The sequence below is a fragment of the Pleurodeles waltl genome, chromosome 8 (assembly GCF_031143425.1).
Source record: "Pleurodeles waltl isolate 20211129_DDA chromosome 8, aPleWal1.hap1.20221129, whole genome shotgun sequence".
Taxonomy (NCBI): domain Eukaryota; kingdom Metazoa; phylum Chordata; class Amphibia; order Caudata; family Salamandridae; genus Pleurodeles; species Pleurodeles waltl.
In genome coordinates, this window is record NC_090447.1 from 622,315,025 (window position 1) to 622,342,372 (window position 27,348).

The 27,348-nt window shown below is 43.6% G+C and overlaps 1 protein-coding gene across 1 annotated transcript in view; it reads right to left on the reverse strand.

The window, feature by feature from the left end:
* Nucleotides 1-2,263: 2,263 nt before the first annotated feature.
* The window catches only part of TRAPPC2 (trafficking protein particle complex subunit 2), a 114,772-nt gene continuing 89,687 nt past the window's right edge, over nucleotides 2,264-27,348 (reverse strand). The window contains exons 4-5 of the mRNA XM_069204719.1: nucleotides 23,964-24,045; nucleotides 2,264-2,461 (exon numbers count right to left, since the gene is read on the reverse strand). Coding sequence (XP_069060820.1) covers nucleotides 2,363-2,461; nucleotides 23,964-24,045 — 181 coding nt within the window. The 3' untranslated portion in view covers nucleotides 2,264-2,362. The remainder of the gene's footprint in view (nucleotides 2,462-23,963; nucleotides 24,046-27,348) is intronic.

Consider the following 27,348-nt stretch of genomic DNA (forward strand, 5'->3'; position numbering starts at 1 on the left):
ATATATACACACACATACACATACACACACACACACAGCAAATATTGGAGAAACATTAAAAGATTTGCAGTGCATGATACAGTCTCTAAAAAAGTTTCAGAGTAACTGGTGCTAAATCGAGCAAGTACTAACTAGCATAAGCCGACAGAACCCCCAAAGTGGGAAGAGGATTTCTTGATTATTTATTTGTTTGATGGGTTTTAGAAGAGTGCTAGGATTGTCTAGGGCTACATGTTAAAATTGACTGAGCAATCATTGGTTTATACAAGCTGGGCTCCTCTCCTTAGTACAGTCGGAAATTACAGATTTGGTTTTGACCCTTAAGATATCCATCCCTCTATTTTGTGCATGCACTAGGCTGGGTCTGGGTCACAGAGCCCCCCCTCACCCCAAGCGCCTTGAGACCCTACCGGGTGAGTAGCGCGCTTAAGAAATTTGATTGATTGACTAGGCTGGCAACTATACTTGCCTGTCAATCAGCATATTTGCAGATTGTGTGTCATTTAAAAAAAAAAGCAAACTCATTCTCCTTGGAAAGCCAGCAAAACTTACAGGGTTTGTATTCTGGCAGGACCACACAAAGAAACTGCTACCTAGAAAGCAGCCACACTTGAATCATCCACCTCTAAGAGCAAGCGATCATGTGTGTTTATTGCAATAAAAATGCAGGCCGAAAAGTTTTAAACATGCTGGATCACTTGTGGATCCATACTGGTATGGATTCTACTGTCAATCCTAGTACTCTGTGATACCCATGGACTAGTGAAGCAAAAAATAAATAGCGGACACATCAGATTATGTTTCAGAGATGTCCAGGTGAAATTTAAATTACAGCGGTGCATCTAGCGTAATTTTGGGAATTTCGCATTATGCTGGTTATGCAAAATTCCTGAAATTATGCCAGCTGCTTAATTACTGTGTGAATCACTATTGTTTTTGGCAAACTGTGTTTTTTCAAGCTATGTTCTTAAAGCAAATTGCATCCTTATATCAAAAATTGGCATAAGGTTGCATTTCACCCTAATGTAGCACAAAATTAAAAAATGTGCATTTCAGAAATGTTGTGTAATTACATAAAAGCACTTTACTCACACCCTAATTCTGTTACTATTTGTTTAAAAAAACACATTAGATTTTCATCTCATAAAAGGGTATCGCCTCTCCTTGTTAACAAGCAGCAGCTGCAGTCTAGGTGTCATTGTTTTCACAGTGGCTGTACGAACTTGTAACACATTTAGGGACATATTTATACTTTTTGATGCAAGACTGTACTAATGCAGTTTTGCGTCAAAAAGTTTAGCACCAGCTTGCGCCATTCCTGAGCGCCAGATTTATGGAATGGCGCAAGCCAATGCAAAGGGTGGCCTTGCGTAAAAAAATGACGTAAGGCGGGTGGGGGTGGCAGTATGGGAGAAGGGATTTTGCACCAAAAAAATGAGGCTAACCAGCCTAGCGTCATTTTCTGACGCAAAACCATCCATACCACAAGACTTCTGTCCCCTGGGCATGGCCATTGCAACCTGTGCCATGCAGGGGGCCCCTGACGGCAATTTAATTGAAAAAATAAAAAATACTTACCTGGATGGGTCACCCCTCCTCCCCCCCCCAATTCTCTGGTGTGGGTGGTGGTGTTGTTCCTGGGGCTTGAGGAGGTCACTTGTGGACCCATTCCATGGTGTCGGACCATGGCAATGGGTCCAAAGGTCCCCTAACGCCTGGTCTGACCCAAAGCAAGCTTTGTACCATTATTTAGCTTCTCCTCCCCCCTGTGCGTCATTTTAGCACGGGGATAAATATTGGGCTATGGAGTTAGCACCATTTTTTAGATGGGAACGCCTACGTTGCACCTCATTGACGCAAGGTAGGTTCATGCACCTAAAAAAATGGAGCAATCGCCAATATTTTGACGTTAGACGTGTCAAACGTCAAAATCAAAAAATTTAGTTAGTTTTGCACCAAACAAATTACGCAAATTCGGCACAAATGTGGAGTGTAAATATGCCCCCCATTTTTGTAGGGAATGTGGCCCTGAAAATACTTATACACAGTTTCAATAACGTGCAGTATTTCTTCTTTTAATTGTGGTTGCATTGCAATTAAAAAAACATCAGTTTAACATATAAATAACTTAATTACTTCAGGTTGATTAAAAATCCTTCGAAGTGAGTGTATAAGGCAAAAATGCTGTCACGATTGGAACAAGGAAGACAAAAACATTAAAAGATGTTTACAATATTATTAAAGCAGGCACAAAAGCGACCAGTTGTAACTACAGGCTGTGCATCGCTCAGCGTGCTAATTTAATGTAATGTTCATGAATGTAAAACAAACAAGCGCATATACAGTTTTTTTTAATTATTATTTAGCTCAGAAGGTGTTTCTTCCCAAGGAACTGAACTTTTCTGTCAAATGCACTTGACCGGACTGGAGAATTTGGCTCATAAAATGGGTTCATTGCAAACTGGAAAAAAAAGAATACGAAATCAGTATTTTTTGGAAACAGATATGCATAAGAGGACGGTGATGCCCTCTCGCATAAAGAAGGCACTAGAAAATCGTTTTCAACACAAACATATTCCTAAATGTCGACATTTTCGGACATCTACTGAGAGGTCACTATAATGCTACAATAAAATACAAAAATGTTCTACCTGGTGATAATTCCTTAGGAATTGAAGCGTTTTACTATTGCTTAGGAATGCTGTTTTCCTCATGGTAACATACCACCACATCGTCCAAGTCGTATCCTAGCTGACTCTGCACTAAACCTCCTAAGCGAACCCTTTCCAACCCCCAGTACCACTTATCTGAAAGGTCTGCATACAGGCCAAGCCACGTCACAAAAGACAAAGAAATTGGAATTCAGTACTTTTTCCACTGATGAAAGCATGGCCTCGAATCGTTCACCCTGCTCAAAATACAGGATTTCAATTATCTTGGTTTATCATGATCTTGGGGAACACAAAATTAGTGTTTAGAAATGAACAACAAGCGAACAAACATTCACACACGGAAAACATGAAACCTACAGCCACGTCCACATAAATGAGTTGGTCTTCTCTTGGAACTTAAACCTAGTCAACCAAAAGCTTATTTCTCTGCCATAGTCAGGTCAAGCACTTATCTGCACTCTGCAAGTCAAGAACCAGTTCAGAAGGTCGTTTATCAGATCCATTAACAGTCAGCAACTCTTGGGATTAATTGTCATGTTCTGTAAGTGTGTAATGCGGTTAAAGCAGCTCAGAGTGGCTACACCATAACCGAATAAACTTCATTATTATTATTAATATGGTCACTACCCCCTAACACAGCAATACCTTATCTGCTACGAAAGCAAACAACAAATTGTTCCACCATAATCTTGCATCTCTGAAGAAAGAAAACAAATAAAACAGATAGGAGAAAGTGAGTGGCGCCAAAAAGTTAACTTCCTGAAGAAAGTTGAAAATATCTTGAGAATGTGTTAGCAGCCATTCTTTGTGGTAGTATATTTCCAAAATTGATGACAATCTCTACATTTTCCTTAGGTGTGGTTAGTAGTCTGCATGTTTTCTGGCCTTATTGTTGGTGCTCAAATGAAAACTTAAAATATATACTTGGCTTGTGATATAAAGAGCACAATCCGCTTGTATTCCAACTTCTTTCAACAGAACTGAAAAAATTGGAGTCTTACTGAATACAGACATTTCCTTTGGACTCTGCAAAGCATAGCAGCCAAAGGAACATACCTTCAACTATCTCCAGTAAGAAGGGGGCTCCTGCAGCTCGAGGCCAACCACCAAGTTGAACCAAAGACTTCCTAATACAATCTAGGTTAAAAAGCTGTAACATTATTCATGATCGTCAATCTATGACATGGATAAAAAAAAACTGCAAATGTATTCTGCATCGGACACCCGTAATGTGTCATATTGAAAAATTAGGCGTATATAAACCTGTCTTGTGATCGGTCTAGTGGCTCCAAGTACACCAACAGATTCAGTCCAAGGTTCTTTGCATCATGCACAGAACATACAAGTCGTGCTATATATCTCCTGGGTGAGACCACATTTTAGGTGGAAAGCAGCTCCTTCCTATCACTTTTCAGCTTGATATTAACAGCACCAGCTAATCCTAATCCTTTGCTAAAAGATTTGTCTATAGTAATAGCAAAAAGCTGTGTCATTTTGCTGGCTTCGTGTGGATGGAACTGTACTGATCAGGTGCTTAAAAACTCTTCTTGATAAACAGGTATTTGAGTCTCAGTGGTGTTGTAGAGTGTCCCATATAAAGGAGCTGCTCTTCACCTATTACCTGGCCCTATATGACCATCTATTCAACTAGAACACTTGATTACAATATAGGCTCATATTACACAGTTACCTGACATATACATATATATATATATAATTATATATATATATATATATATATATATATATATATATATATATATATACACACACACACACACACACACACACATATACACAAACCAAAGGCTACAGGCACATTATAGTTAGGTTCTGAATTTACTCATACAAAACCACAGAAATTCAGCAGTTAAAGTTCTTTCAAGTAACTTAAACTTGCGCCCTGAGGCAACTATAATTGGCACCCTCGCCTTGCACAATTGCCTCATCAAAAATTTTATTGTAAATGTTGCACTGAGAATATGAAAGATTGCATAGAATAGGTCATCAGTGATATAATATGTGGAGTAATTAGCTGTGCATGGCGAAGGCGCAAGTTATAGTTACCTTAGGGTGCGAGTTTTAGTCACTTGAAAGAACTCAACTGTAACTGCTGAATTTCTATGGTTTTGTACTAGGCAGTTCAGAACCTAACTAAAACGTTCCTGTAACCTTTGGTTCCCCCTTCTCCCCTCCCACCAGTGAATATCTATGGTTTAACGTATAATAATTTTAATTGCTATTTGTGATTCCAACCACCACTGCGCAAGGCCGCGGCCAGGCCCTGAAGCCAACCCCCTATAAGCACCCAACCTTGCACCGTGTATGCCTTCTCGCATACGCAGTAGGGGTTGTGTGCAAAGGGTGGCCTGCAAGCAGTCCCTTTGGCCAACCACGCAACCTGATGTTGTGCACGGCCCTTTGTGTATGCACAGCGTAAGTTAGTCACGGCCCCTCTAGGTGTGAAAACAGGTATGGCAGGGTGTATGTGGAGAAAACAGTGGCTGTCAGAGTGTCTGTGTGAGTGCGTACATCAGTGTTTTAGTGGTTGTCTACGTGTCGCTGCTAGGGAAGCCTTAGTGCTTCACTTGCAGTGTCATTGCTTCAGCAAGCACGGAGCTGCTTTGACAGCAGCTCCGTGTTTGCTGAAGCATTTCAAAGCGGGACCTGTTTGAAAGGTCCCGTTGTCAAAACCCGTAGTGTGTGCTTGGCTTAGCTGCAGCGCTGCAGCCAACCTACAGCAAACAGCTATGTCCCGTGAGTGGGCACCCCCGGGACATAGCAGGGGCTGGACCTGTAAGGTGGCAGTCCCCAGGGCCATAAGAGACTCCTCAAGGGGGGTTCGTGGCCCCCCCTCCAACGTTTACATGGCCCAAGGGTTGTGGTCCAAGGGGCTTGGAGGGTCCCCGGGGGGCACCCCTGCATGTATTTAAATAGAATCCCCGGTAGTGGGGATATGATATAATAGAAGCCCCGTGTGGTGGTAGTCTCCACAGAGCCATGGGCCCCCCATATTTAAAAAATAAAAGCTCTGGGGAGATGGCAGTCCTCAGGGAAGTGGGGGGCTGTGGCAGTGCTAGGAATTTTTTATGCCCCCAGGCCCTGGCCCAACCGGGGGCCCAATGAACAAAGAAAAACTGAAGCCCGTGCTTTTTTTGTATTTTTGTGCCCCCTACACCTGTGCTAAGGGGGTCAGGGTATGTCTACCTTCACCCTTTTTATATATATATATATATATATATATATATATTTTTTAACTTTGTTTGTGGGACTCGGCTCAAGCTGAGTCCCAGGACGGCTGGCAACACTTCCTGGTTTGAAGTGTTGGCAGCCAATCAGAGCTGTGCATTTTTGTCTTTGTTCGTGAATACTTAGTGGCCAGAGATATACAAATTAGAATTTCCCTAAATTACTCAAACTACTGAAGCTTTTACACCAATTAACAAAAGCACAATCTGCGTACTGACCGCTAGCTTTCTGCCAAGTTTGGTGTTATTCCGTCCAGCTGCTCTGGCTGTGGACATGTTGACAGATCCTATGGGAATGAACATGGGAAACTCAATGTTTCTTAAGCCCCCTTTTTCTCGGCCCCCGCTTGATGGATCACCCCGAAACTTTCAATGCACACCAAGAATCATTGTGCCACTTTGTTTTGGAAAATTTCGCAAAGATTTGTCAAATGGTGCCAAAGATATAAGCAAGTCAAGAAACGCTTTTTCTATGGAAAAATTGTCCTAACTATAACTGCCTAGTGGCAAATAGCACGAAAAGAGTAAAGACAAATGTAGGAGTAACCTGCAAGAATGAAGGACATTTCCAATAGAACATGATGGATCCAACTCAGATAGTCCCACCGAATTATAATGTCTCTCTTTTACTCAAGGACTGACCCACAGTGCTAAGAATGCACCAAACCTGGACTTCAAACAGAGGGAGCCAATACAGCTCTAAATCTTACCACTGTTTGAACTGACTACCACAGGGACTAGAAGACCAATCACGGAGTTTACGGCACCCACCTCAAAGAGAACCATGAAACAAAGTAATGGACATTCGTCATCTGGAGCCACCATCAGGCACTCGGATTAGTGGTGAAGTGTTAAGTATAGACCTATAAAAAATGCCTACAAAAATTAAGAAAACCGATCACCAATAGTGAATTTCATATGAAAACACTCTTCACTTCTTATTAGGAGCAGCCAAACGTTAAATTTCAAACACAAAAGTGATAGGAAGAATGTTTGCCAAAAGCTGAAATTACTGGCAATTGCTCCGATTAGCATTCCAAACTAATTTTTCCACTCACTGCGCCACTATAGAATAGGCCTGCCTTAGGCAAATCTGTACTGACTCTGCTCTTCATAGGAACAGCCCATCTTAAACTACCAGACGGGTCGCCATCCATAAGGAAATATAAGAAACCCCAGAGTGGTTTTGGCTTTGTTAGTTCCCATGAGTGAGTTATAGCTTGGCTTCTGTGCACAGAGAGCAAGGGGCCCATGTCGGGGCGTACTCCTGCCCACTAAGTTTGTTACAGCATACACTCAGAAACAGTAGAAGAAATGCTTTCAAATAATCAAAATCAATGGCAGTCACTCTGGTTGTATTACAACCTGCTCCATTTTGCCCAATGTGACACTATAGACAGAGGCCCACCTTATGCAAATCAGTACGGACCTGCTCCTCATGGGAACAGTTCATCTCAAACTGCCACACAAAGCATCCTCTAGAAATGGATATAAACAACCCCAGACCAGTTTTAGTCCTGTTAAGCCTTGTTGAAAAAGCTGCTTTCCTTAAGTAATGCTCTTTCTGTTGGATACTCTAGCTAGCCACAGATTCCTCATCTTTTGAATATTCTGCAGGTGTTAGACTGTAGCCGGAAACTTTTCAGCAGTACCCCATAGTGTGCCTCTGGTGCTGACATTCTGCTCCTGAAGTGATGTGCAGAGCAGCATTTAAGCAGCACTCATTCATGATGACGTCAATTGCTTTCTAGACCATCCATGCCCCTAGAAGCAAAGCCCAAAACAAGATTGGCTTTTACCAGTGTGCTGATCTCTACACTTGGGACTTTTTAAGATGGAAAAAGAGCCCACTTCAAAAGAATAGGGAAGAAGGGTGGGGTGGTGAGGTGCCACAGGAATGGTGGTGAGGAATCCGCAGTTAAGGTATCCATCAGAAAGAGCGTTACCAAAGTTAAGAAACCGATCCTTCTGATCGATAACTCAAAGTCCAGATTACTCACCTTTTGAGTAGATATCAAAACAGTACCTCCAAGGTGGTGGGTCTGTGAAATGAATCAGACCAAATGGTCCTGCAGGACCACAAGGGCACTCTACGAACCTGGCTGTCCAGACAGTAGTTCTTCATGGCCGTATGAAATGACACCCATGGTCCAGCTTGACAGATGTCCAGAAAAGGTACTCCATGTGCCAATGAAGTGATAGCAGCTTTGGCTCTGATGGCATGAGCCTGCAAACCTTCTAGGTGCTGCTTCCTAGTCAGTGCATAGCAGATTTTCATGCAGAAAACAATACAATGAGAAATGGTTCTTTTCTGCACATTCTTTCCCTTCTTTGATCCAGCGAGTCTAACAAAGAGGTCATTGTCCACACCATGATTCTTGGTACGATCAATGAAAAAGCGGAGGGCTCTTTTAGGGTACAGCAGATGATGTCTCTTCTCCTCCTTAGAGGGGTAAGGTGTAGCGAACAATGATGGGGGTCTGATGTTTTGCCTGACCTGAAAAGGCGTTACCGCTGTTGGAAGAAAAGATACTTGAGTCCTCAGCACCAGCTTGTTTAGAAAGAAAGTTGTACACGGCGGGTTGACAGATGGAAGTGTAGCTCACTCACACGCTGCAATGATGGTATGGCAATAAGGAAGACTGTCTTTAAAGTGATAAGCTGCAATGCACAGCTGTGCAGTGGTTCAAAGTGATATACGTTACGAATGTGAGTACTAAACTGAGGTACCACAGGGGGATGATGAACGGCATAGGTGGGAACAATCATTGTTGTAACACTTTTAAAAAAACAAATCACAACAGGCGATTTAAATAAGAGGGTTGACCCAGCAACAACATAAAATGCTGAAAGAGGCAAAGACTAACCTGTAAGTGTGTTCAAAGCAAGCTCTTTCTAGGTTACAGCTAATGCAAAAAACAAGACCTCAGACAGCCTGGCCTGAAGTGGGTCAAATTGACAATTACCACTCCAAGCCACAAACTGGTCCCAACTGCAAGTGTACACCAGTTTCCTTGAGGGATGCTCAAGTGCCAAGATGACATCAATGACTGTAGGATGGAGGTTGAATACAGTTCATGATCACGGCTCAATCTTCACACATGGAGATGAAGATTTTGCAGGTCTTGGTGCAGGACTCTGCCCTGTTGCTGCAACAGAAGATCTTCCCAATGTTGCGGTCTAATCGGAGGACAAATGCTCATGCCCAGGAGTTGTGTACCTCACATTCTTTGCCCAATCTGCTGCCACTAAGGTATTTGGGCTCATTTGTTCCTGATCTTATTCAGAATCCTGGGCACAATAGGTTTTGCTGGGAAGACATACAGGAGTCCCAAGGTCCACGGTAGGTTGAATGCGTCTCGGAGGTAAAGCAGTTGTAAGAACTCCAAAGCGCAAAAATGTTGACACTGGGGGCAAGGCCTGTCTGGGAATAGAGTAGTACGCAGACCGTCCATGCTCTGGCTTCCCGTGGACCATAAAGCTTCTAACAGCTCACCTGCGATGACCGATGATGCCCCTCCCCAAACACCCTGATAACACTTAATTGTGACTTCTCACATGAACTCCCCCTAGGTTCCTTCCCCGACTGGATGAGGGGCGAACGCAAACTCCACACAACATCAATATTTCCTATTGCTTCACTGTGCATCCACCCCCCTCCCCCAAACACCCTAGCGGCCACTTGCTCCGACACACCTTTCAAAACCCTGGTCCATCACTCTGAAGGCACCCGAGGCCTTATTTCTAAGACCTACGACATGCTGCAACAATCTTGCCACTGGCATCAGCTGAAATGCGCCCTCGAAGGCACCCAGGTCATCTTGGGAAACAATGTAGTGCGAAATCAGAAAACATTTACAGAAGCATCCCCCAACAAGAAATGGCTTACAAGACCATGGTATAATGGTACTATACCCCTGCTCGTTTGCACACTATATACCCTGCAGCATCAGCCTTGTGCTAGAGGTGCGGGGCCCAGATGGGCAACTTCCACCATATATGGTGAGCATGTCCGCTTGTTGCCATATTTTTGCGGGAGATTCTGTGCCACATAAAAGGAGCCCTGGGCTATCCAGTCCTAGCAGACTACCTCACAGTTATTCTGGGGATTCACCCCATGACATCTGAAGTGATGACTCATGCAGACTGGTACCTCATAAGACATATTACAGGTGAGGCGAAGCAGCTCATAGCTTTAGCCTGGAAGTCTCCCACTGCCCTCGTGGAGCATCCTTTAACACACCCTTGCAATGGAGCATCTGACCACCCATAAGCTATCCATCTTGGATAAAAAATTCTTGCACCTCTGGACACCCCTTATTGATTACATGTCCTCGTTAGACTATTTATCCTTCCAGCCACCTAAGCTCTGCACCCTTCACTTGTTTGGTTAAACTAAGAAGGCTCTGAGGCACCTTTGCCTCCACTGATAGGCTATACCAGTGGAGACAATCCAGAACCCACGGCTACTCCCCCCCACCCATCCCACTCACTCACTCTTTCCACGGCTGAATGGCACGGCCATCCTTGCACACCACCTAAAGACTTTGCTATGTTTGGTTCTCCCCCCCTTTCTTTCCATGTTTTTATACCAAGGCAAGGCACCAAGGGATCCCACAGGCCTTCACTTGGGACCCAACACCCCTAACTCAGACACAGAGTAGACCACAGGGGCCTCCAATTCTCATCTACTTGGTGGGAGTCTTGCTCAGCGGGTATTTTCCTACCCATCATCATGGCACACATGACACACAAGGCCATACTCTCTTGTCACCAGTGCCCGCTCGCCAAGTAGACCCTCCCACCATAGTCTTGCTATGTTATTGTATGTACTCTTTGGGACAAATGCACTTCTGCTTCAACGTTTGTATCTTGCACTGCTGTGCTGTGTTGCTAGATCTTGAAAACTCAACATGGATAGTGAACAAAATAAATAAAAAGTTGACATTGTTCTGTGGTGGTGAAAAGATCGAGGCAACTAGCCAAGGTTCTCATTCATGGATGATACCCTGCACCACATCCAAGTGTAGCTGCCATTCATGATCTACCCAGCACCTGTGGCCGAGTTTTTTCCCCTGGTGTTTAAACTTTGCACCAGATGGTGCTCCATCCACTTCCAGAGGTGTAGTGTCTCCTAACGCAGAATATACAACCACCCCTCACTGTGCTTGATGCAGTAGTGATGTTGTCCATAAGCACTTGTGCTAGCTTCCCTTTGGTAGATGGCAGGAAGGCTTTCAAAGCCAAATGGATGGCCAGTAACTCCAGTAGACTGATGTGGTGTTGGGGTTCCACCAGAGCCCAGATGCCTCTGATCTCATCTCTCCCAAACTGTCTCCCCCAAACCAGACTCAATGCGTCCTTCACCACTGTCAGCTCAGGGTAGGGTAGGGAGAGGGGTCTGCCACTGACCCAATCGCGGTCCAAAAAACAACACTGCAGGTCGCTTGCAGTCTGTTCCTAAATATGGAATCAATAAGATAGCGCCACCTGGTGCTGTGTCCACTGGGATTTCAGATTCGATTGCAGAGTCCGCATATACTATCTGGTAGGCTTCACCAGCAGGATGGAGAAGGCCAGTAGTCCCAACAGCCTCAGAGCCATCCGCACTGAGCTCTAGGAGAGGCGATGAAATATCAGGGTCATAGGCTGAAAGTCCAGGACACTGTGCTGCTGAGGGAAGGCATAAAATTGAACCGTGTCCAGAATAACAACGAATGGGAGCAACTGCAAAGGTGTCAGGCATGACTTCGGCATGTTGATAGTGAACTGCAACAATGTTAATAGGTTTGCTGTCGTCTGGAGTTTGGTGACGACTGCTTGCGGGTAAGCCTGCCTTCAGCAGCCAGTTGTTCAGTCGCCAGTTGTTGAGTTGCATGACTTGGGAAGTGAGTCCGACTCTATCTCCCCAACCGAAGTCACCTGAGGTGTCTCCAGTGCCGTCTTCAGTGGAGATTTCGGAAACCTTCGAGTCCTGTGGCTCAATTTTCTCCTGCATCCACTCAAGGTCAGGAGTTGAACGATCAGGCCTCAAATCAAGTCCAACCTCCACAAGACAAACAAGAGTATCCAGCCTTCCCGACTCCAGGAGTGGATCGTCTAGGTTCTTAAATGCTATGTTTAACATTTTACACACAGCAATGGTCCCCTCTGGTGAGCCTGCTGGCCCCATGGGTCCTTTGGCATTTACGCTTGGGATGCCAGCGCCGTTTAAGCAGGCTCCATTCATGCCTTTTCTGTCTTTGACTCCATATAAATAGACTGGGTCGGTGCCGAAGACGACACCACCTCTGTGGAAGATGACGGCATCAGTGGTGCCGATTCCAGCGTCAGACCTCAACCGGCATCGACTCAATCTACTCGGACACTGAGCAAGGATCCGGCACTGCCTCCAGCATCTCCTTTGCAGGCTTCTTAAGTGTCGGTAAATTCTTTCGACGCTGTGCCTGAAATCCAAGCTGAAATCAAGAAGGGAAGCTTTGAGACTGCTAGAGGAACAGTAGTATTTGGAGGAGCAGCAGCTGCTGGAGAAAGGAGAGATACCAGTGCCTTCCGATGATTATTAAGGACTTAACACAGAAGGTGAACGTAATAATCACGAGGGGGAGCTGTAATTTCCTGGAGGTATGCTTTCTTCAGAAATTACTTCATACCATGGAGTAATTAGAAAGGCAGCAGAACTTTTGGACTTGTCTCTGCCTGATTCAGAGTTGAAAACAAATATTTTTTGCCTGAGGTTCTACATTGTTCTACCTCGTCATCAGATCCCCTTCTTCACTCGAAATCCATCGCCAGGAGGTACAGAGTTGTGCCAGGTGACCCGCAGTTCTTAAGTCAGCATCCAAATCCTGAAAGTTTGGTGGTGCAAGCTTCTTGCTCATCAAAATCAGCCCCAGGATTGTTTCCTACAACTTCTGCCGGTAGAGAATCTAAGCGTATGGAGCAATCGACAAAAAAGACCTTCTCTTCACGAAGTATGGAACTGAAGTAACTCAATGCAACTTGTGTGCTTGGAAGATACATTCATGTGTTGATGGATTCAACAAAGAAAGTCATCAGTAACTTCCGGCAGGATGTACAGGGCCATTTTGCAGAACTTTTGCAAGATAGACTGGTGGCAGCAAAGCAAGTGATACAATGAGGCCTGGACACCGCGTACTCTGTTGCTAGAGCCATAGGGACTTCTATTGCGACCAGAAGGAAAGCATGGTTCAGAGGATCTGGGTTTTCCTCTGATGTACAATCTACTCTATTGGATCTACCTTCCATTTGACGGATCTAGACTTTTTGGTGCCAAAGCCAATTCAGCTGTAGAAAGACATAAGGACAGTAGGGCCACTGCTAAATCGTTGGGCCTTTAGACTTTATCCACAACTGACAAATCATTCTGTAGTTTCAGGGGGTTTGGCCATGACTCCTCTTTTCGACAGAGGCGGCGGTTCCAGGTTCAACAGCCTACCAAACCCCTCTACAGATCTTTAAGAGGTCATGGAAGACCTAGATTGCGTGGTGCCGCCCAGCAGCCTTCCTCCTCCTCTTCCACTGGAAACCTTTCAGGGAAGCAGCCCTACTTCTCTCCTCTTTCACCAGCATGTGTTGCTCGTAGGGGGAAGGTTGATTCATTTTCTTCAAGAGTGGGAGTTAATAACATCAGACTCACGGGTGCTGAGTATTGTGGGAAATGGATATTCCCTTTCAGGAGTTTCCACCCACCCTTCCCTTCCCAACATTCATTTTGCTCAGAAGAGCATCTTCTGTTGCTTCAACAGGAGGTTCAAAGTCTGCTGTTAAAGGGTGCAGTAGAGTTGGTTCCGAGGCAGGAAAAGGGTCAGGGATGTTATTCAAGGTATTTCCTGATTCCCAAGAAAGATGGTCGTTTGAGGCCTATTCTGGATCTGAAGACTTTGAAATGGTTCCTTAAGCAGGAGAAGTTCAAAATGTGGACCCTGGCTCAGGTGATTGTAGCGCTAGACAAGGGAGACTGGATGGTGTCCACTGACTTGCAGGATGCGTATTTTCACATCCCCATTCTGAAGTCGCACAGGAAGTATGTCTGTTTCATGGAAGGGTCGCAACATTACCAGTTTGCGGTCCTTCCATTTGGCCTTACTTTCGCACCTCAAGTCTTCACGAAGGTGATGGCAGTGGTTGCAGCACAGAAGGAAGGGAATATCAGTATTCCCTTACCTGGGCGATTGGCTGATCAAAGCCAAGTCCCCAGAGTTAGTGTTGCACCATTTGCAGATGACAACCCAGTTGTTGTTCAACCTGGGTTTTTCGTTTAGCGTGCCCAAATCTCACCTGGAGCCCTCTTAGTGCTTCTTGTTCATAGGGGCAGTGCTAGAAACAACATTGAATCATGCCTACCCTCCTCTTCAGAGGATTGTGGGCATTTAAGCTATGATTCCAATGTTTCAAAATGGAGCAGTTGGCTCCAGTCCTGGGGGTCCTACACTTGCTCGGTCTGTTTGTTTCCTGAATTCTTTTGGTCACTCACACACGTTGGCACATGGGGAGTCTCCAGTGTTTCCTCCGCAAGCAGTGGTTTTAGCACAAGGGGGATCTTGAGGAGGTGATTATTCCCAGAGGCGCAGCAGCGGATCATCGATGGTGGAGTGTGGACAGCAACCGGTCTCAATGAAGGCCAGTTTGACTTCCACCTCCGGTCACCACAGTGATAACGGATGCTTCCACTCTAGGGTCGGGAGCACATCTGGGGGACCGGGAGAGCAAAGGCCTTTGGTCTCCAGTAGAACAGATGTTTCACATCAATCTGTTGGTGCTGTGAGGATAAGTCTGCATCTCAAGACCTTCCTCCCATCCATTCGCAGTCAGTCAGCACAAGTCTTGACAGACGACACTACCACGATGTGGTACATCAACAAACAGGGAGGAGTAGGGTCGTACCTTCTCTACAAAAAGGCACTACGGGTTTGGTCCTGGGCTCAGGACCATCGTATCTGCGTAATAACAAACTATTTGGCCAGAGTTCTCAATGTACATGCAGACAGTCTCAGTCGGCACTTTTCGGCTGATCACGAGTGGCGTCTCCATCTGGAGGTAGTTCTTCACATCTTCCATTTGTGGAGAAATGCCAAAGATAGACGGGTTTTCCACTCGCGAAAATGTGCACTGCTCGTCATTCTTCAGCCACAGTATCCGATGCAGGGGGCATTGGCGGACGCGTTTCAGCTGAGCTGGAGTAACCGGCTGCTTTATGCGTTTCCTCACATATTCTTGATTCCTCGAGTTTTGAGGAAGATTTGTTAATACCGAGCCCAAGTCATTTTAATAAACCCGGATTGGTCAAGAAGGGTGTGGTACACAGACCTTCTTCACCTCTCACTGCGCCCTCCTCTGTTTCCCTCACAGGGCAGACCTCCTCTCGCAGTCCAAGTGGCAGGTTCTACACCCCCACCACCAGAGCCTGCACCTTCATGCCTGGAGGCTGAATGGGGTAATTTTGAGTTCTTTTTCTCTCTTCCTCTGAAGTGGTGGATGTTATTTTATCGGCCAGGTGACACTCCACCAAGACTGTCTATGCTGGCAGATGGGCAAAGTTTGTTAGTTGGTGTGAGGAGAGATACATTGATTCTTTAAAGGCCCATTTGTCAAATGTGTTACAGTTTGCTCTTTCCTTAGTGCAGCAAGGTTGCACAGTTGCGACAGTAAATCTGCTTTTATTTGTTTACCTGATCAACGCTCTTTGTTTAAGTCCCCTATAGTATTAAGGTTTCTTAAGGGTTTGACTAATAGGTTTCCTCCCACTCCATTTATAATGCCTCAGTGGGATTTAAATTGAGTCTTGTTTTTTTGATGGGTTCACCGTTTGAACCAATGCATAGTTGCCCATTGAGGCTCCTGACATTTAAAACAGGTTTTTTTTTTTTTTTAATAGTGATCAAGTCAGCTAGGCATGTTAGCGAGCTTCAGGCTCCTAGTGTTAACCCCCCTATACTAACTTTCATGCTAATAAGGTGGTTTTGAGAACCAGGGCAGCTTTCCTACCTAAGGTAGTGACACCTTTCCATTTAGGGCAGTCTATCACCCTTCCGTCCTTTTACCCTCCTCCCCATCCATCTCAGTAGGAAGAAAGGCCGCATCATCTGGATCCGAAGAGGGCCCTGGACTTTTATGTGGAAAGGACAAGGGATTTCAGATCAGATTATCAGCTCTTCATTGGCTTCATGGGTAACATGAAGGGCAAAGCCGTCCACAAAATAATACTGTCAAGGTGGGTCATTTTTTGCATAAAAATATGTTGTTCACTGGCAAAGAAGAATCCTCCTGAAGGCAATAGAGCTCATTCAACCAGAGTGAAGTCTGCCACTTCTGCTTTGGCTAGAGATGTACCTGTTGTTGACATTTGTAAAGCGGCAACTTGGGCTTCTCTCCACACGTTCACAAAACATTATTGTTTAGATTCGGAAGTGAGGCGGGATGGTCATTTTGCCCATTCTGTGTTGCACGACTTCTTGGTTTAACCAGTCAGGTACCCACCTCCAAATGCTGGACTGCTTTGGGATTCTGTTCAAAAGGTGAGGAATCCGCAGGTAGACGTATCCATCAGAAAAAAAGTTATTTACCATTGGTAACACATTTTCTGGTGAATTCAGTATCTATCTCTGGATACCTTGTGGTCCCACCCGCCTCCCCATTGCCTATCTTGCAACACCAAGAATGATATTATTACTTGTATATACATTTTTATTGTATATATGTATTTCTGAAATATATATATATATACACACACACACACACACGTTCAATATGAATGTTTATATAAGGATGTATAGATATATATTTTTATGCATTGAGTTCGCACTTGTGCTTGTAATCTTGGTATTCACCCGTTCACCTCAAAGGCACCGTATAAAAGTGGGTGAAACTGATGTCAGCACGCCGGCGAGGACTTCTTATGGCTCCGAAGACATCAGATGGAGTTGCGTGCGGAGCCCTGCTATTGCGACGTCCTCGTTGATGTGGAGAGCTAGAAAGATATTTCCATTGAATGCTGCCGCACTGGGAGATTTCAAAAAGGTGAGGAATCCAAAAGTAGATACTGTATCCACCAGAAAAAGTGTTACCGAAGTTAAGTAACATTTTCATCTGCTGCAGTGTTACCAATGGCCTCGGAAATCCAGGTTGTCTTCAGAGAGGAGTTAGAATTGGCCCCAAAAAAGGAGGAGTTTGAGAGCGAGGCAGAGGCACGCTTAAGTCTTCTCAGGAGTTAAAGAGTGTCAGGAAGGGTCAGAGTTCCAATTGCACTTCTAGTGCTTCTTTTTGACATGCATTGACTGACTGTCAATCAGTTAGTCATTTGTAGAGCGCGTCACTGCCATCCCTGGAGGTATCTGGTCACTGGGGTGCGATGTCTGTCGGACAGCCAGGTCTTGAGTCTTTTCCTGAAGTCTGCCAGTGAGGGTGCAGTTCAGAGGGGGTAGGTCGTTCCAGGCCTTAGCAGCAATGTAGGAAAAAGAGCGGCCACCATGTGTCAGAGTGGAAGAGCGCAGGAGTCTGGTGGGATGGTGGAAGTGTAGATGGTGGTTGATACAGTCCGGGCCTTGATCGTGTAGGGCTCTGTAGGTGTGTGTGAGGGGCTAGTAATGACACCTTCTGAACGAGGGGCCAGTGGAGGTTTCTGAGGAGGGGGGGGTGATATGAGTGAGCCAGGGAAGGTCTGGTATGAGTCTATGACATAGATCTGCTGCAGGAACAACTTTGGAAGCAGGAACGAGACCTTCCTAGCGACCCATTACAGCATGGAGCCTTTCTGTCCTTGGTAATGCAAAGCTTCGCCTCACAGTTCCGTTTGGCCTTCGGGCACATCTGGGCAGAGTGACCGCAGGCCTTGGAGATGTGTTCCAATCCCAAGCACCAAAGAAACCTTTGAGAATCTGTCACAGACATTTGCTTGCTACTGTCCATACAAGGTCTAAACCCTGTACTTTTAGGTCATAACATTTCACTTGCAAACTGGTATCATTTATGTGATGAAATTTAGAAAGAACGGTCTATCAGAGATATGGGGTAGCTCTGGATTTACCTTGGTGGTGTAAAAAGAAAGGAACTGACCACAGCATGATTGGATGAAGTTTATAGGCAGCTCCACACACCACTTCTGGAGTAGGACAACATTGGCATGGAGCCACACAATGCCACCCGTAAGCAATCAGGGGTATCCCTAAAGAGTTTTCATATCCAGTCTGATGCCTGGTGAGTATTCAAGTATTCAAAAGGCAAGGTCGCTGTGGTTATAAGTATCCATCAGAAAGTAGGCTACAGCCTACATCCTTTGGCACAGTGAGCAGGGACCAACGTTTGGCCATATTTTAGGCCAAAACAACTCTCAGGTTGGTGTGGTTCACCTCTTTAGGAGGACTGGCCTGCCAGTTTGGGATGGGTTGCTCTCTTAAGATGCGGGTAAGTGTTGATTTGCATAAGGCTGGCTTCTATCATTAGAGCGACACAGTGGCTGAAAAGGTACGCACTTTTGATAACACTTTCTTGTGGATACTCTGTCCAACCACAAATTCCCCATCTTTAGAATATCTACAAGTGTCAAACGAGGTTCTAAGAATTTTACTTCAATGTTCCTGTGTGCCGATAGATGGTACTGTGTGGTTCTTTCGGTGTCTCTGTACAGGAACTGATAATGCAAAGCCACATATAAGCATCACCCTGGTGCACTGATGACAGTGTTTCTCCTTCCCCGTTCTCTGATGTGGAGCACTCTGAACAAAATGCAGTTGGCAGAGGGCCATACTAACTTGAAGCCCTATTACAGTGTTCAGGAGTCTATTCCACAGAACATGTAGGTGGGAGTGCAGTGAGGAATCTGCGGTAAGATCCAACATCCACCAGAAAAAGTGTTACAGATCGTTAGTAACTTCTTCAAGTAGATCATTCAAACTGCAGATTCCTTATCTTTAGAACAGAGATCACAGCAGTACCTCCCCTAGGTGGAGGGACTGAGAAGTGGACTCAGATTAGTAAGTCTTGTAGGATAGTGTGCTCATAACACCCCTCTCATTTAACTGACTGTCAGGGCAGTAGTTTTTCATGACCACATGCAAAAATATCTATGTGGCAGCCTGGAACAGGATTAGAACCGGCACCATCTTGCCAATGTCATTGTAGTGGGCTTGGCCCTGGTGGAATGAGCAAATACGCCTTGAGGGGTTGGGTTACTTCTCCGCTTAGTAGATTTTGATGCAAAGGATCTTCCATCTCAACAAGGTCCTTTTCTACAGTTTTCCCTTTCTTGGCTCCAGAGACTCGTACAAAGAGCAGATCATCCACACAATGGTCTTTTGTACAGCCGATATAGAAACTCAGAGCCATCTTCGGGTTGGGCAGATAAAGCCTTTATTTTTCTGTGAAGGGTGAGGTGAAGCAAATAAGGTTGGCAGTGACAGACAGGCTCAAGTGAAAAACTGTCATGATACTGGGAAAAAAGGCTTCCCAGGTCCTCAGCACTAATTCGTTCAGGAAGAAGGGGATGGAGGGTGGTTGCATCAAGAGTGCCTGCAATTCACTCCCACAATGCATAGAGGTAATGGCAATCAAGAAAACAGTTACGAGTGTCAGCAGTTAAAGAGAACAGCTGTGCATCAGCTAAAAAGGCATGGCTATAAGAAGGTGATTCAAAAAGAAAGGATTGATCAAGTAAACATAAAAAGACTGAAAGGCCAGACAGATAACTTAAGTATACCCAGTGCAAGGCCAGAGATAGAAAAAACAATAATACATTCAAAGGATTGGCCAGCAAAGGGTTATAATGAGAAACACCACACCAGAAAACAAACTTATCCCAGCAGAGACAGACTTTGTTGAAGGGCATTGGGCTGCAAAGGTGACTGACTACTGCGGTCAGCAGATCAAAAGCATTTACCTGCTGCTGCTGCTCAGTCTTCAAGCCTGGAGATGTAAGTTGCGGAGACTCTGGTACAAAATCTTCCCCTGTTGATGAGACAGGAGGTTTTTCTCAAGTGGTAGATCCTGAGAATGAGTGTTTATCCTCGAATCCAACTCAGTATCATATTTTCCGAGACCAGCCTGTCCTAACTTTCCTCAGAACTCAAGGCAAGAGAGGAAGTGACAACAATAGGTAGAGGAGAACCATATTCCTTCGCAGCCGGAATGCATCTCCAAGTGACTTTCTTGGAGGAAACTTCAGTGTCTAGTAATTTTGACACTGCTTTGTCGGTCACAAACAGATCTAACCAAGACATACTACTGATCAAAGATGTCTCTTGCCATCCAAGGCTGGAAATGCCACTTGTGATCAACCAGTCACCATTTGCTCAGACAGAAGGGGGTTTGGGAGCACACTGCCTCACATACCAGCACAATTCACCCCTTAGCACCTTGGTAACTGCAGTTCACAATTAGTGCTTACTTCAAAATTAGCTGTAGTGTTATACCAAAGTTGGTGCAGACATTGCTATACATCTCTAGACATGCGTTTCTGGGTTTAGCCCTTCATCAGTAGAGACCAGTAGTAGGAAGCAAAGAATATTCATCTGGGGTTGCTGGAAATGCTGCAAAATTCCTCTCAGGTCACAATCTGCTCAGGAATTCAGAGATTCTTCTAGATGGTTGGCTACCAGAAAGATGTTCTGCTGATCCAGCTACCTCCAGAGATAAAAGGGCATCCTGGTACAGGATCAAGGTCCGCCACATCAAGCGGTTTGTTACAGTACCACTTAGGTTCAAAGTCTGCGAGGATCAGCAACAGCTTCCCCTTGATGAGCGGCAGGAAGGCTTTCAGGGCCTAACACAGAAGCTCCAGAAGTCTGATTTGGAGATGGCTCTCCGTTGAAAACAAGAGGTCTCTGATCTCCAACTCTCCCCTTATAAACCCCAAATGAGCAGCTCTGTATCCGTCATACATGTGAGGTTCTGTGTGGGGAAGGAAGAGGAGGACTGTCGAAGGCATACCTGCCCAGAAAGCACACTGTATTCAATTATCTTAAGGCTAAGCTAGCCATAGAGAACATTCTCTTTATGCAGGCATCAATGCATTTTGACTCCCGACCCAGAGGATTAGTTAGAAACCCATTAGGCTTTACTTTACTTGTTGATGCCTGAACTACTAGAGTTGCACGTAGAGTATGCTGTGGTTAAAAACAAAAAAAACTGGGATTACCAGGGGTGGAATATGTTATCTACCAACAGGCCAACTGACAGGGGGGGGCAAGAACAGCAGAGACCAGGTGGCCATGGGATGGCTTGTGAGGGCTATGTTGAATGGCAATAGTGGCTTGGAAAAGGTGGTACCTGGTTGAAGCATCTCAGTTAACAATTTTGCCTTCATTACAACCTCGAACATCAGTAAATCCCGCAGTTCTGCTGCCCTTACTAAAGCTACTGAGAAAGAGGCACTTTCTTGCATGGTTGCTCAGATGGTGAGTCCACCCCAGTCCCTTGAGATGCACCTAATCCACTGGATTTTGTAAATCCATGTATAGCCCATTATCACTATATTGAGGTGAGAAAAAGTTGTCAGCCTGCACATCAGCATTAGTCCCTTGAGTAACATTTTGCATTCCCTGAATATGTCAGAATCAGATAGTAAAAAAGACTCCAGCGTCTCATGGTAAAAGCAATGAAGCAAGGGACAAGGATTAGAATTTGGTTGCAAATTGACTGGCTTTCCATTTGCAATCTTGAAGCACAACATAGGCCTAGATTGGCTGATGGCAGCTTGTGATCAGAGACCAATGGAGTAGCGCCTGGGGGCTGGTTGAGTCAGCATTAGCACAGAAGGGAGTGACGTGGTCCCAGGGGTCTGGGTGGAATTGTGAACAGGCCCTGGAACGGACCCAGGAAGGAGTCCCATGGCGTCAGTTGGTGCCAAGGGAGGGCATAAGCAGTGCTCCCTGGTTTGCATCTTGTAATTGTTGGGCGAGACATCGTCCCTGGCGCTCAGTCTGAAGTAAAATTTGTCAGAAGACCAACAAATTAGGGAGCCGAGCGGCATGGAAAAGGGCATGGAAGGAAAGGAACTGACATTGGTTCCTAGAGGTTGCACATGCAGGCAGCTCCTCTTTACTACTTCCAGGATGGTACAGACACCATGCACCAGAGTAATGCTGTCAAACTTTTCAAATCCAATCTGGCACCTGGGGATATTCTATAGCAGAGAAATCTGTGGTTAGAAGTAGCCCTCAGAATGGATTATTGTAATTGCCTCTTCCATGGTCCCCCAAAAAGGCAGATTTACCAGCTGCAGTTGATTCAAAACATAGCAGCATCTTTCCTGTTGGGGATCTAGAAGCACACAACTATATCTTGCCACCTACGATTCCTTCCTTGGCTTCATTGTGAAAAAAGATGCTTGTTTGAAGAGCTGTGCATTTGCCATTGGGGTATACATTCTAATTTCCCTACCAATCTGCAATACATCTTTCAGAAATATAAATTCTGCTTGCACACTACATTCTGCACACCTACTATTCATTCCGTGTAACAGTAAAGCCAGGTTAGTTGGCTATTCATTTAGCTACCTAACAGCAACTGCCTGAAATGCATATCAAGCTCTCTGTACTGTACTATCTCACGTTTGGAGTATGGATAACATTAAAGATAATATCACCTATCGGATTACTCAGACATCGGACTGACTAGCAAATTATAATAAATCTACTTCACAAAACAGACCTTTCACTGTCAAGATATTAAAAATATCCTGTCTCAATGGATATTGAAAAGAACTCCCAAATAATTGCAATAGAAAATTACACATGAAACCGGCAAACTTTCAAAAATCACAATTTATGTGAATGTTCAAATTATTGCTTGTCTTAAATGGTTTGCACCTTGAATTAGAGCACAAGTTTCATGTTTGAACCGGCCACTTCTTTTTCTACCACCACAAAATCTTTGCTGTTTCACTCACATACTTTGGCTTGGGAGAGCCAATATCTGAATCGACATCTCGCCTAACCATTTAAAAATAATCGCCCACATTAATTTTGCCAGGCTAAATAAGTCATCTGATAATTAATACACATTTGTTTTGTACACATCTCTTCGCCGGCATACATTGTCACGATTAACCAATTTACTGGTACTCAATTTAAAAATCTTAAAGGCTGGGTTGGCCTTGCTGGATGCACATCAGTGACATGCAAATCACACTAGACATCATCAGCAGAGATGGAGTATATCACACGTTGTGCTGTCTCGCAAGCTACAAATTGCAGTGCACTTATTTTGTAGATGAAAGTGTCTGCTCCATGTGACTTCTTTAACTTTTCCATTACCCAGTTACTGAGATATGGGTGGTATTATGGCAATGGGCAAACATCTGTTCATTGTTGTTACAGAAAGGAGCTTTGTGAGATCTTTAGGAATTGCCCACCATTACAGAAAAATGTAAGCTTGCTTGTTGTGATTGCTTTTAAATGTAGCTAGGTAACACAAAAGAAATAGTGGTTAGCACCAGAATATAAACTGAGCAACTAAAACACTATCATGTTTTGTTAGAAAGTTGGAATGTCGGCAGTTCCACTAAAGACAAAGAGGTGCTTCACAGCTGATAATGGCTGGTATAGGTCCTTCTGCTCCAACACTCAAATGTCAGTATTTGCTTCTATCCGTTTATTTTAGAGTATTCTACCCTCAGTGAGTGAAATGTTCTAATAGCCTTACAGACCTGTTTTTCCCATATACTGGTGTCTAAAGATCCTCCCCCTTGTTACTGGCCTTTGCTTGAGTCTCAGGCCTCTGGTTCAGGGCAACGGTCTATAAAGCATAAAATAAATGGTTGTAGGCATCATACTATTTTGCAACAGCTGCAATGAATGTAAAAGAAAATATAATAAATGTGAGTGTATAACACGAACATACAAGGAGAAGAATGAAGATGTTCCAGCTCCTTCTACAGTCGCTTCTATGGCCTACTGTCGAGCCAAGGAAAGAGTTCTTACAGAGATAAAATCAAGCAAAACAGCATAAAATATCGACATTATCACTTTAGTACTGTTTCACATCTTCTTTAAGTCAAGAATATAAATATGAAAATATAACTTCCTACCTTTATGTACAAATCATAGACGTCATTAAAGAAGTTTTTGATGCCATCTTCTTGTCGTACGTCATGAAGCATGAGGAATCGCATATGTAAGATAATTAAGAAAACAACAGAGGGAGAAACCATGGAAAAATAAAAAGCACTTAATAAAATCAGTGCTGAAACATAAAACGTTGGTTTTAATTGGTCACAAAAAAAAAAATATATATATATATATATATACAGACATACATCTTATAATAAAACAAAGGTTACAGGGTCGTTATAGTTAGGAAATAGAATTTAAAGAAACATAGAAATTCACTTAAAAACAAAAGGTTACATGGGCCTTGTAGTTGGTCTCTCATTTTAAACGTACAAAACCATGGAAATTCACCTGTTATAATTAGAGTTCTCTCAAGTCTCAAAGTATATATACTATAATTTGCACTTCGCCAGGCAGTTTTTTCATCAAAAATGTTTCTGCACATATTACATTGATATTATCAATGATGTTATGAAAGATGTCATGAGTGCCGTAATTTGGGGGGCAATTAGCAGTGCATGGCAGGGGCACGAGTTACCTTAGGGCACAAGGTATAGTTACTTGAATAACTCCAACTATAACCTTGGGTTTTTTAAATGAATTTCTATGTTTTTAAAATTCTATTTCCTAACTATAATGTCTCTGTAAGCTTTGTTTTGTTTTTTTTTCAGTGAATTTCTATGGTTGGATTAACCTTTAGTAATAAAAATTATTTTACGTTAAAAAAAACACCGCCGCGCATGGCCTGCCGCCAGACCCTGCAGAGCAATTTAGAGGCAGAATTGACAGAGAGGAATTGAGAGAGAGTTTTTTTAGGCTTTGATGAATGATATACTTAGAATAAGATATTTCCGGACAAATTAAAAAAGGAAAATATTGTTGTCAATTAAAAAGAGTGAGATCACCTTTCAGTATGTAACTTAAATATTTATAGTTGAAAAGAAACTAAAGCAGGAAATGACCACAGACTCACCTAGCCTGGAACCCTTAACCTTCAGTGTGCATGCTTTACTTTTAGCCAAACAGCAAATAGCCCTTTACCGGGGTAGCTCTTGTACCCTGACTAGCGCTGCCTGGCTGCAGGATATGACTTTCTGTGATAGTACCAGCGAACTCTATGCCTCTCTGCAACCCAACACACCTCCAGATAGAAGGACGTCGGGCAACCCCTCCAGGATTACCTTTTGTCACTATCCCCAGATGACGACCACTCAGATACTAACTAAATCTAGCAACTGTGTTCCTTCTTTCTATGCAACATGGGAAAAACATGTAGCTGGGGACTTGAGTTAGTGGGATGCACATGTGAGTCCCCTTTTTCAAATTAAAATGTCTGTGGTTCATTGTATCCCATCCTACACTCCCACAGGTCTCTTCTTTATGTACAGAGTGTTTTGAGAGCTGTGCAAATGATTTGTTTCCTCAAAAATGATAAAGGTTAAAAAATAAAAAAACACCTTCAGTGTGCATGTCTGAGACCTTAACCACTAGGCCAGAGGTGACTCCTTACTTTGAAGTGTGCAGACTAAGGTATATTCAACCCACCGATTTTGAGGGGGAAAAGACTTCAATGTTCCATCACTAGGAATGTTTAACAGTCAAAACACTAGAAAATAAACAGACACGGTCAAGAGAAACTAGAATTTGAACCTTCAGTGTGCTGACAGTCTAAGAGCTTTACCGTCAGGCGACAAGTGACCCTGGTCTGCTGTCCATCAAAACCAAACATCTTGCAAGTTTGACACTTTGTTGTTACAATGGTCACTCCATGCAATGACTTCAATCAATTGCTTTCTTTCTTTCTTTCTTTCATCCCATTATGGGATGGCCCATGCTCCCCCTCCATTATTTCAACATGCCCCTGGGACCTGGCCCACCCCGGGGTTTCATAAAAACAAGCGCAGGACCTTGCACTTATTATTTTTTAAAGTTTTGCTGTGAATTTGTGACATCGTGAATTTGCAGCAAAAATTAACAAAATAAGCACCAGAGCTAAGAGGTCATGGTGTCCCTACCCCAGCTCCTTTTCTTTTACACTGAAGCCGAGTCCCAAGATACCTGCCTACACTTTCTGGGTTGACATGTTGGCATCCAATCAGAGCTGTGCCCTAGATATACAAATGTATTTTCCCTTTAATATTTTAAAAACTACTGAACGGTTTTACACCAAACAAAAAGTGTAATCTGCATACTGAAACATACAATTTTGCTGAATTTGGTGTAATTCTGTCCAGGAGTTGGGGCTGTAGTTGTGTTCAAATCTCCTATGTGAATTAACATGGGAAACACATGTATTTTGATCCCCCCTTTTTCTCTAGCTCTCACTTGACAGATCACCCCAAAACTTCCCATGCACAACAAGAATCACTGGCACACTTTTTTTTGGAAACTTTCGTGAAGATTCGTCAAACTGTGCCAAAGATAAAGGCAAGTCAAAAAACAGTTTTTCTATGGAAACATGGTCCTAACTATAGCTACTGGCAACCGCCAGTAGGTTATTATTATATATATATATTCAAAATCAAAATAGTCTTTATTCAGCTATTTCTCAAGCCATTAAAGCACAGAGTAAAACTTTACACTCAAAACTACACAACAGGGATAATAAAAACATAATTAAAAAATAAATTGATTATAATACAAGTGATCACAAAAATTCATAGGTTCATAAGTTCATATGCTTTCATGCAAGGCCCCATAAAAGCTTGTAATCATTTCTACGCAACAATCAAAGTATAATACTATTGCACGAAAGTCCAGCTCACACAATATCTATATAGGGGAGTAATACTTCCCTATGTATCCTAACTTTAAATGGACATTGAATTTAGCTCATGGTGCTCCTCCATGGGTTAGAAGAATAAATAGCAGAATAGAATAAAATGCAAAGTGCTTTGCTTTAAAAACACTACAAAACAGTTTTGAAAGATTAAACGCCAGACAGCTTCATTAAAAGGGCAAACTATGGTAATTCTCTTTGTTCGGTCCGAGTATAGACCAGTTAAAGCAATCAGATATGCAACTGTGCGTAAGGAGAGAAAGAACATTTTTAGACTCATTTCTACAGTCTCCTCATGTACGTTATTAAGTTCCCTTTCATAATTGTTTGACATAAAGTATATTAATGACATAAAAACTATTCAGGCACTGGCAAACCGAAGTGCAAATGCTATCTGTTATCATAGTTTTAACACTATAAATTACAATATAATTTAAGTTTAAAATAGCATATCTAAATCCTCGAAATAAAAACAATGAGTGAGGAGAGAACCTTCCCAGGGGCATGCCCATCTATGGTTCCCCAGTGTTCCTGGTGTTTGTCCCAGTATTAAAAATCAGACGCTGGAATTGCCCTGCGACTAA